Consider the following 11,101-nt stretch of genomic DNA (forward strand, 5'->3'; position numbering starts at 1 on the left):
TAATATTTTACCTGATTATTCTGCTGTTGTTATGTAGGTTGCAGTGGTATTCTGCACTGTGGTGTTGTATATACATAACCACACCTCTCTGTGATGCTGGCATAGTTATTTGCAAGAGGATGTTGAAGAAACAGTAACTTGTGTGTGCAGATCCCAGAGCGGCACAACTGCATATTTAATACCTCTGCTGTAAAGGGCCTTTGCCCTGGAAGTGCGCACAGTACGGACCTTGTCACCTCCAAGGGAACCCCTTTGAAGGATTTAGAGCCAAAGAAAGAGGAACAGGAATTGCTTGAAGAGACTGGAATAGCAAAGAGCAAAGGAGCTTTGAGTGACTTGGAAGCTGTCACGTCTGCTAATGTAAATTCCAAATAACTGTTAGTGGGAAAATGGCATTGAAAGAGGGGCAGTGGAGTAGCAGAACCCCATGGCCAGTGCCAAGAAACAACACAACCGAGTGCAGTAAGGGGGAGCACGGTGTAACGTGTGAGTCTCGGGGGGGTGCCAGCAAGCAGCCAGGCAAACTGTGTGATACATAGGTGAAGTTACTGGCTTTCCGTCTTCAGACGACCATTTGGATCCTAGTGGGACAGTGGAAATGCTCTCTCCGTTTCCAATCAGGCGTCAGTTGTCTGTGTAAGCTCCAGTTGTACTTGTATGCATACTATGTGCCCCCAAATTGTTGTAAATTGTCTAATTGTGTATAACTCTATCCGATATCTGTATATGTAACCTGTTAAGGTTAAAATTGTACTGTTCCTTTAGAAGTAACACTCAGTAACACTCCTTCAGAAGTAACACTCAGTAACACTCAGTATCATTCCAGTTGTATGCTGCGATAGTCCCAGTACCACCAGGTGCGTTGTTTAAAGAATAGCAACGAATGCTGACCCGACCGTTAACGCTGGAAGGTCCCGCGTGTGGCGCAATGAGCCCTGAAGGCAGCGAATGTTGCGCACCAAGCAGATCCCTGAGCAGGCATCTGCACTGCCCCGGTGCTGCACCGTCCAAACCAGCGAGCGCTGCTCCTGCCTGCAGTCCCTCTGAGAACGGTGTCCTACCGCTACAGGGGTTCTGAACTTGGCTTTGCATCCTGTGGTTGTCTTAATAGCAATTTTATTCCTTGTGCAAGCTGCATTGTCTATAAAATCAAACACTCAGGAACCGAGTAATGGCAGCATGTTACAAGGAAGAGCTACTCCCTGCCCTCAGACCTGTGCAGGCTATCATGGGGCAAGCCGCAAGGGTAAACACCTCCGAGAAAATCTATTGCTTGGTCCTGGTGAGAAGCCTGGAGCCACAGGAGGGTTTGCAATATCCTTGCTGGACTTGTGAGCAATAGCCTGCAGTTGGTGGACTGTCAAAAAGGGAAATTGCAGCCTTGTAACCCAGCGCATATAGTATTGCCACTGCTAGTAACATGGCTGAGGCTTGTAAGGCTTCTTCTGACCTTGTTTTGGAGCTCCCTGGAGCACTGTTTTGAGCTTGTTTAGCCATAAAAGCAATTGTCTAACAACCAGGTGGCCACTGGCTAGCTGGTTTCACTTTTGCTGAGCTTGGTATAATTACATGGTATAGCCATAACCGTAGTACGAGTAGTAACAATTCTCATACAGATGGTGTTACAGAGAAAATCGCTGTCATGCTTTTACGTACAAGTTACAGATACAGTTACTCTGTGTCAGAGGAAAGGCTGATGACCCCCAGCACAGCAGTACAGTGTAGAGGAGCACGGGGCTGGTATGCCCGCAGAGGCCTCTGAGACGGGGACGCGGGGGGCATTGCCCAGGAGCGCAGGTACGGGCGAGCATGGAGCGGGGCACAGGCTGACCCCGGGGACCCCCGGGCTGTGCACAGCCTGCCCGCGGTCCGCTGAAGAGGTGCGGGCAAAAATGGGTTTGGAGGTAACATGCCCCATGTATGTGGAACATGCCCCGTGTATGTGGAACATGCCCCATAAAGTAATTTGGGGTGTAACATGGATGTAACAGGCCAGTGAAGAGAAAGAAACAGCCAGTGCGTGTCTGAAATGTATGAAAATTAGTCCTGCGTGGATCCTAGAGGGAAGTGGGAGAAACCATCACCATCATAGTCCTCCCAGCAAAGGAGCTGAGTTGCCAACTTACCTGAACACCCCTCTTTTCTATGTTGTCCTCTTTTTTTTTTTTTTTTTTTTTTTTTCTGTACTAAAGAGCTCTGAACTAGTAACCGTGATTGTTCAGGCTGTTAAGATTTCAGTTACGCTAGAAATAAAGTGTTGGTTTTACATATGAGATTATTTCCTTTTGTCCATTAGAAGGTTTAAAATATAGCGTAATACTAAGATGGCTTTTTTAAATTATGTATCATACATAGACCATGAGAGCAACAATATTTTAATCTTTTTGTGACTTCTTGTTTGTTTTGGGTTTTTTTTTAATCTACCCTGGAGCTGTTAAGTTCATACCTGAGCAATGGTAGCTTGGAATGCTAACATTGCTTTTACCAAGGCACTTTTTCCAAGCAAGTTGATCTAACATTGGGTATTTTTGCTTGCTTTTCACAGATTTTGTTAGGATTACCGTTGGCTGTAACATAAATCTTCTTGATAGAGCAATTGCATGTTTTGGATGTATACATTTAAGCCCTCTGAAACAGGCTCCTATATGTTATGCTAACATTTATGCTTATTTGAATAATATAAATGAAGCAGTTGTACTGTTTCACTGGAAAACCTGAAAGTGTTTGTACATGAAACAGTCATAGGATATTTGTGGATCTTAAGGGCAAAGCTGTTAAAGGGAGAATCAACATCTAAGATAGCCTGATACAAGGTTGAGGAAACAAATGAAGTAAAACCAGTGGGCTGAGATGGTTAGTGTTTGAAAAGCTCTGTGTCTGCTACACCGAAAAGCTGTAAGTTGTCGCTTTACCCTGTCAGGCTGACAATGTTATAAATTAGATCCCTGCACCTTGGCCTGAGGCAAGAGCACGGCTGCTGTGCAAGTCTCTGATGGGTTTCTGCATGTTTCTCTCCCCTCCAGGTTCTCAGCTCCCTTGGGTACCATGTGGTCACGTTTGATTATCGAGGTATGTGGGCTTCTTTCATTACGAAACACTTCTAGATGTCTCTTACTGTAGAAGCAACAAAGAAGTTGCTCTTTGTTTTGGATCTCAGGGGAGCTGTTGTTTTATAAATGCTTGCTGCCAGCTAATTAGATATGGTTATTGCTTCTTTTTTTCCTCATGGGTATCCAAAGAACTTCCAGAAATTTCTTTCCAGTGCCTTCCTGTGTAGCACTGCTTCCTGATGTCCAGCTCGGTGGACTCTTGGCTCCTATCTGTTCTCATGCACAGGGCTCATTGATTTGGGAGCTAAGGAGCAGAGGGTGACCCAGGCACGTATGCTGTCACAGCAATCCAGTTAAGGCATCCTCCAGGTGCACACCTGGAAACTAGTAGCCTTGCCTAGATGTAGTCTTTTGGATATGATCTAGTGGACTTTCCTGAGGTCACACAAGGAGCTGAACTTGCACTTCTTTTTAAAAGCTGATAGGGGGGATAAGACATAGAGTAAATGATTTCCTAACAATTGGTAACGTCCTCGGCAGAAGCCATGACCATTTTTCAACTTTGTGCCACCAGCAGTCAAGCATCTGCTGCTCTTTCTTTTCCTTCTTAGTATTTAAGCCATGGCTGCAGTGTAATGCCACTGGAGATACAGGAAAGAAATTAATCCATTGCATTTTTGTCAAGAAGACATCTGGGAGAGGTTTATTTGTAGGAGCTTGCCCTGTTTTTCAGTCCTGCTGGCAGCTGCTTCTCTGGCTGCCTGTTAGGTATTAGAAGGGATGTGGGATGCTTGCTGCGTAGCGTAAGATGTGTAGACATGCTGCAATAGCGATAGAGCCAAAACAATCAGGAGGGTGGAAAATTGCTTGAAGGCATTGATCGAACAGCATGGACAAACTGATGTTGCAACAGCTTTGTGAAACGTGCTTGGTTTTTGACCCTAAGCATCCAATTCTTATGTTGTTAGATACTCTACTTACAAATCGGTTATGTGCATGCAAAAGCAGCTAAGGTTTGGGAGCTGGGCTGTTGCAGATGGGTAGGTGCAAGAACGCAGTGTGGCAGTGTTTGAGATTCAGCTTTTGTTTTTGTTGTTGACTACACCCACAAAAACTCCTTGGCAGCCAGCAGTTACCTTCTTTAAAAGACTGCAAGATCAATCAGGGTTCTCAGCCCCAAATTGTAGAGGTGCACAGTGAAAAAAACAGAAACTGTCCCTCTCCCAGTTCCCTTTGCAGTCGCCGATGGGCTGCATGGGAAGAGCTGGCTGCTGTTGCTGGGCAGTTTGTGCGGTTCTCAGAAGGACCATTTGTGTTTCAGGCTGGGGCGATTCAATAGGCAGCCCGTCAGAGAGGGGAATGACCTACGACGCCCTTCATGTCTTCGACTGGATAAAAGCAAGAAGTGGAGACAACCCTGTTTATATATGGGGACACTCCTTGGGCACGGGGTAAGTATCTAATCTCAGTTGGACTTAGTAACTTCTGAAAAACATTAAACACTGACCTTGGATGAAGGTGCTGTTTGCCATAATCCTCAGGCTGGCTTGGCTTGGAGTCTGTGGCATAATTGCTGCAGAGTAGCTTTCCCTTTGCACTGTACAGAGTGAGAAGGGCTACAGTGAATGACTGCGCAGGAATTGATCTTGAACCTTCATTGCCCGGAGGGTTACACTGGAAAAAAGACACTTAGAATAATGTAATGCAGATTGACCAAGGGGAGAGGAAGTGGGACTGCACTGATCTCTTCCTGAGGTGAACCTATGTCTATATGTCCTTCAGAGCAGAACATCAGGCTTCTCTGATACTCTGGAAGAGTATCTAGGACCAGCCGCCCGTGCATGTGACTTGCCCTTACAAAACGTTTTCCTCCTGTCCTGGCAAACCTGCCGTGTGTAATCGGTACTCATGCAGATGCCTTCATGACTACACGCTGGCCATCTGTGATATTTATGTGGTCATGCCTGGCATGGGGAGGTTCAAAGTGAAGTGCCTTTGCCTGCGTATTTTTAACTTTCCTTTCCTGCTTCCTCCTTTTCCATTGCTCTCTGGAGGTGGGTCCTGTTCAGCAGGCAGCATGTGCTCTTACCTCTTTGATTTGCGGAGGAGCAGAGGGCAAACACGAGAGTTACTTTTGAGTTGACTTATGTGCAGATTAAACTGTTGGAGACCACAACAGCTTGCCTTGTTGTCCAACAAATGTGTTGCCAGGACAAGGACGTATTTCAGGATAGTGCCTCTTCATTGCTGTGATACTAAACATCCTGCTTTCTTTGAGACAAGGCAAAGGCTTTTCCTTTGTCTCTTCCTCTAAATTTTTGCCATGTTCAGGATCCCTTTCTGGGTCAGAGCATGCTCGTGACATTTCCCAATGCACTGCAATCCGAGTGGCCTGGGACTGTGGTCCCCGGCTGAGTTCCCTGGTGACCGTAGCCAGCCTGGGGTTTGAGCATTTTGAAATATGCTGTGCTTGGAGAATTCAGCAACTTTGGAAATATCCCTGTCCTGTTAGGGAGATGCATGGGGGAGACCTTGCTGCTTTCTGACCCAGCTATGGAAACTCCTTGCAGCATCACCCTGTGCTCCAGCTGCCTGGAACACAGCACTGCTCTGTCCATACCCCCGCATTCCCCTCTTTCTTGCTCAGCCCTTGTGGTCTGGGCGTAAGAGGCTGTGTCACACAGCTGCAGATATGCTGGGAGCCTGAGAGCCACCTTAAAGGAGGTCCTTCCAAGTGGCTGCGTGGTGTGCTGCTTCCTTGGACTTGTTCACTTCATGCAGGCACCCGATGCCATTTGAGACAGTTGGATACAGGAGACCTGCAGGAACCCAAGTCGCTGTGGGCTGGCTGCCCAGACCTCAGACAGCATGAGGGGTCGACATTACGGCAGTTGAGTTGTACCTCTGCCACCTACTACCACTGGAGCCTGCTGCTTTGCAGAGGGCCTGCGCCACATTAAATACTCGTCGTTCTTCTTTCCAGGGTCGCAACGAATCTAGTGAGGCGCCTTTGCGAGAGAGGTAAGTCTGGTGGGTGGATGCTCTTCCCACCCAGCCTGGGTCCTGCTGGCGTCCCAGATTTCCGCATATGTTTGCGGTTGTGACAAGGCTCTCCTTGGCGCACCATGGTGGCAGCTGCTCTCATAAGGTGGACCCTGACCTTGCCTGGCTATCTGCACCCCTGCATTTCAGCACATTGCCTTCGGCTTTTCAGAAACGCCCCCGGATGCCCTGATACTGGAATCTCCATTCACCAACATACGGGAGGAGGCACGAAGTCACCCCTTTTCTGTGGCAAGTACACAGTGGCTCTCACACTAGTGGCATGTAATTGTATGCTTAGAAATTAACCTTCAGAAGTGATGTAGCTGAGCTAACTGCATGACTTGTGGGGCAGCAGTGATATTTATAAGCATCAGGGGTAAAGAGCTGCACTTGGGAACACTCCTGGGAACACTTGAGCAGCTCCTGGGAACACTAGTACAATAAGCAGTACCAGAGCCATGTGTGGAGCCTGCTTAAAGAAAACAGAAACTGGGATCAGAAAGGGCAGTAAATGTAGGGAGGGGAAGAAAGACTCTGCTTTCAGCAGTGGATAGCCCGTTCTTCTTGTGTTGTAGCTTCTCTGTTGCAGGAGGCTCTTTTGTGGGCTGCGAGCAAAGCGATGGCAAAGCTGGGCTTCTCTTGGTCACTGCTCCGTGCACGTGGCCCCTTTGCGCTTGCGTGGTTTCCCTGGTGAGCTCACTCTGATGCGGCCATCTCTTCCATCCGGCGTGGCTGCGAGTTGGCTGTGAACTGAGCAGACACCCAGACCGGGTGTTGGATGCGGCCGGGCTGGTGAGGTGCCCTGGGATAAAGCTCTCTTCCAGGAAGACTTTTGCCAGCAGCAGCGTGATACCTAGAGACCTTGACCGTACAAGCACCCAGAGAGCCTGCTCCTGAGCAGGCTGATAAGATGGGTCTGAAACAGGAGAGGCAAAATAATGCTGGTGGAAACGTGGATCATCTCACTGCAGAGAGCGCAGCCAGCAGCCAGGGGATGTGACTGGCATGGCAGTAGCCTGCCTGTTACTGCTGTTTGTATAACTGTGCTGCTGGTGCCTGCCACTAACGCAAATTTTTCCTCTCAGATATACAGATACTTCCCTGGGTTTGACTGGTTCTTCCTTGACCCCATCACGACAAGCGGAATTAAATTTGCAAACGATGAGAAGTGAGTTCCCTCTTTGCTGGGGTTTCAGCTGTGGCTGCAGTGAGCCATGGCAAGCATCAAGGAGGACAGACATCAGACTGCACTCTGCTTTTTTCTTTTTTTTTTTTTTTTTTTCCCTGGTTGGAGCATTATACTTGCCGAAGAGATTACTCTCGCTGCCCTGAGTGCAACACAGCTTTGCACTGTGGAGCTCTTTCTTTTTCAGTTGTTCTTAATAAGGACAGATGCAACAGAGAGCACAGAGACTACTCAGGGAGATGCTAATTTGGGGCATGTGTTTTATGCTTTTCAAGTGTATGTTGCATGTTAAACAGTAGCGTTGGGACATTGAAGGTTTGGGAAGATTTCTCTGCTGTGCATTTGCATAAGCCACTCTGTGTGTAATAACATTATCTTTTCACTGAGCCTTTCATTCAATTTCATTTCATTTGTGAGTTTGGTTTCCAGTGCTGAAACCAAACCAGATCTTGTGGGATGATGCTTTGCAGTGGGGTGAGCCACTTTTCTCTGGTCTAAGCAGCAAGTAGCTTTTACAAGGATGCCTTTCACTAGTAAATTTTGTGTAGATCAAATGAATGGTGCCCAGATAATAGTGTTTTCAAGATCTGAACTGCAGTTAATGACCCACAGGACATGTTTGTCATTGCGGTTTCCTTGAAAATCCAAGTGTGTTGGTGTTGGAGAGTGATGGGATTGCTCTGAGCCTTTGTGACATTGTTGTCTCTTTTACAGTGTGAAATACATTTCCTGCTCCCTGCTCATCCTTCATGCTGAGGATGACCCGGTGGTACCATTTCATCTGGGAAAGAAGGTATACGTGTGGCTCTGCAAACTGATCTGGTGGGAGGAACTGGTGTGGATAGAATGACACCCAGCCAGGCAAAAAGTCAGCAATAGGAAGGTTTATGTAGAAACGCATAGCCCGAAGCGACTACAAATTCTGTGGTGTTGGAGGTGGCAAATCAATAGTGAAACGGAGCTAGAGCTAGCAAAGCTGGTCAAGCCAGGGCCCATAACCCATCCCTGAGAGGGGTGCTGGTTTAGCAGGGGTAGCTGGTTTGGAATGACACGTGTCCCTCACCTGCCTCCCCTTGGACTCAGCTTTACAACATCGCTGCGACGTCACGGAGTTTCCGAGACTACAAGGTGCAGTTTGTTCCATTCCACACAGACCTCGGCTATCGGCACAAGTACATCTACAGGAGTCCAGAGCTACCTCGAATACTGCGGTAACAGCCCAGCTAACCGGGGTCTCCTCTGGCTTGCGGGGGGTACTGGGGCTTGGGGCTTTGGGGCACACTGTGACATGCACCCAGGAGCAAGAGAGATGTGTAACAGGCGCCTGCATTAGGCAGCTCTTCTGAAAACCCCTTTGGTCTCCAGAGTGGGTGAGATACTGGGGCTGGCTTAGCACAAAGGCAGAGCTCCCCACCTCCTTGCAGAGCAGGTTCGGGGAAGGGCAGCCGCAGAAAGCTGGGAGCACTTCTCCTCTCTGGCTCATCTCTGCTGCGAGCTGGGTGCTCTGGAGGAGCTGTTTGCAGAGCAGCTACTTCTGCTTGCTTCTTCTCGTGGGAGCCGCTGATGGGCGAGAGCAAAGCTCAGTGCTGTTGCCTGTAGCTGCATGTGCTCGAGCCCTGGTGTTTGCCTGGGGAATGGGAAGACCTGCAGACTGCAGCATGCACCAGAGTCTATGAGAGCTGAGTGTCACTGCTGTGTCGTTTCCTTTCCTAGGGAATTCCTGGGAAAATCTGAACATGAGCGTCATCACTGAAGACTGGCTGCTTGGCAGCACAGAGATTTTCCTTTCTTTCCTTCCTCTCTCTCTTTCCTCCTCCCTCCCTGTGGGTCAGTCTGCCATTCTTCCATCCCTGGCACTAGAGGAGATCAGGGATTCCCACTCTGGTCCTGATGTGTACCCTTGGCAACTCCAGCTCCCAGCATCAGCGTCTGTGATGGTAGAAGAAAGAAGTTGTTGGCTTCTTTTTTGACGTGGACGGAGGGGTGGTAACAGCCCAGGAGCCATTACCAAACCGTGAAAAATGTAAGCACAACAAAGCCTGGCCAATCCGGCGCGGTACCGCTGAGGACAGACATTCCTAGGACACGTGTGTCATGACCAAGGGTGTTTCTTTCACTTTTAGACACTGCTGCTGTTTTTGGATCATGTAGAGACTCATTTGTAGGCGAATGGCTTTTGCCGTGTCTCCATACCACAGTTGTCTTGCTTGAGTTTGAGGTGTTCTCTTTCTAGGAAATACATGTTTTGCCTTTCCTTTTTGCTAAGTGGCTGTAATTACAAATACATGGAAGATCCAGGTGGTAAGAGATATTTTTATTTAGCTCTTCAGTCACGATATATTACAAGTGTTGGACTAATTGCACACATTTGGAAATAAAATGAAAGACTTTTTTGTTCTTTTTCAAACATCTATTCAATGGAATAGGTTAGTGCCCTTCTATCTTTTCTGTACCCTTTTCCTTCTGAACATCATTTCTGCTCCCATCCCTGCTATCCTCTGTGGAGCTTCTCCCCTTCTTCACATGCACTTCCTATTAGGACTGAAGTGTCTTATGTAGATAAATTGCAAACTTGGGAGTTTAAGCCGGGAAGCGTGAGATTACTTTTTTGCTTGATCTCCCCCTTCCATGAACAACGTGGGCCCAGGATGTGGGAATGGATCTCTTCCGTTCTCCCTGTACGCGCCCAGACAGACGTGTGCTTCCTTTGGGTGGGAAGGGCAGGTTTTTTTCCCTCAACTACCTTGTAGCTGTTTAGGTCAGGTTTTCCTGTTCCTGGTGGCTACGCTGTTCCTCTGTAGTTGAAAGCAGGCAGCGGTGTGCAGTTCTTGATGCAAAAAGAAGTCTGGGGTGTCCCTCCCCTTCTCTCCATCCACCTCCTTTCTGTGCTCTGGGCATCCCAGGCGCTTCCAGTAGCACTCTCAGCCCATCTCACAGCTGTGGTCAGAGCACGTTGTCCAGGAGGCAGAAGTGGAAATGAGCCTCTCCCACGGGGAGAGGTTCGGGGGATGTCTTTGCCCTGCTTGGGGCTGGAACAGGGGCTGTTTTATGCCACCGACGAGCTCTGCACTGCGACGGGAGAGGGTCATCATATGCTGACTCTGTGGTGTCTGGCTGGGGACCTGGCCCTGCTCGCCGTTCAGTCTATATAGACAATACCAGGTGCTGTAGGTTTAGTCACTAGTGCTTAGAGTGAATTGTGCTGCCTGAAGGGTCTGGTCAGGGGTGTGCGGCATAGTATAAACTGCTCAGCATGCATCCAAGTTATATCTGCAGGCTCATACTAGTTGCAAAGCAGACAGTAGCTTGTTCTTGTACTGAGATTCTTCTGCCATAGCGTGGTTGTCCCCGAGGTTTCTGACCCGTGATACTCATAAGCTAACTGTGCCACTTAAATTATGTTTGATGCACTTGTATTTATTGCACTGACAGAAGAGAAACACTTCCTTGGCTCTGGAGAGTGACGTGCACATTCCAGCTAATATTGCTGCTGGCAGCTGGCTTGGGGCGGAGCGCAGCCTGAGCTGGAGGCTGGCCGCCTGCCTTCCTCCCGTGGGGCAGGGCTGAGGGTCCGGCACCTGAACTGCTGGTGTTGGTGATCCCAACACCGCCATTCCCGTTAGTAGGCCAGTGATACGCTTGGAAATTTAAACCGAAATGTTTATCTAAAAGTGGTGTAGTTTTAATAAAGGCATTGACTGCTCATCACTTCAGCTTCACCCGTTTTACCTGGCAGTTTTGGGGGCTTTTTGCCCAGTTGGGCAGGTCAGCTGGGTATGGGGCAGGGCTGCAGTAGGGTTGTGCATGGGACGTGAGCTTG

The 11,101-nt window shown here is 48.4% G+C and overlaps 1 protein-coding gene across 1 annotated transcript in view; it reads left to right on the forward strand.

Moving 5' to 3' along the window:
* ABHD12 (abhydrolase domain containing 12, lysophospholipase) overlaps nucleotides 1-10,989 on the forward strand; it is a 48,714-nt gene extending 37,725 nt beyond the window's left edge. The window contains exons 6-13 of the mRNA XM_087773570.1: nucleotides 3,024-3,069; nucleotides 4,372-4,501; nucleotides 6,034-6,071; nucleotides 6,265-6,344; nucleotides 7,181-7,263; nucleotides 7,996-8,074; nucleotides 8,365-8,492; nucleotides 8,995-10,989. Coding sequence (XP_087629696.1) covers nucleotides 3,024-3,069; nucleotides 4,372-4,501; nucleotides 6,034-6,071; nucleotides 6,265-6,344; nucleotides 7,181-7,263; nucleotides 7,996-8,074; nucleotides 8,365-8,492; nucleotides 8,995-9,034 — 624 coding nt within the window. The 3' untranslated portion in view covers nucleotides 9,035-10,989. The remainder of the gene's footprint in view (nucleotides 1-3,023; nucleotides 3,070-4,371; nucleotides 4,502-6,033; nucleotides 6,072-6,264; nucleotides 6,345-7,180; nucleotides 7,264-7,995; nucleotides 8,075-8,364; nucleotides 8,493-8,994) is intronic.
* The last annotated feature ends 112 nt before the right edge of the window (nucleotides 10,990-11,101 follow it).

Source organism: Nipponia nippon, unplaced genomic scaffold, assembly GCF_047370975.1.
Source record: "Nipponia nippon isolate SJK-2023a ecotype South Korea unplaced genomic scaffold, ASM4737097v1 scaffold_4, whole genome shotgun sequence".
NCBI classification, from domain to species: domain Eukaryota; kingdom Metazoa; phylum Chordata; class Aves; order Pelecaniformes; family Threskiornithidae; genus Nipponia; species Nipponia nippon.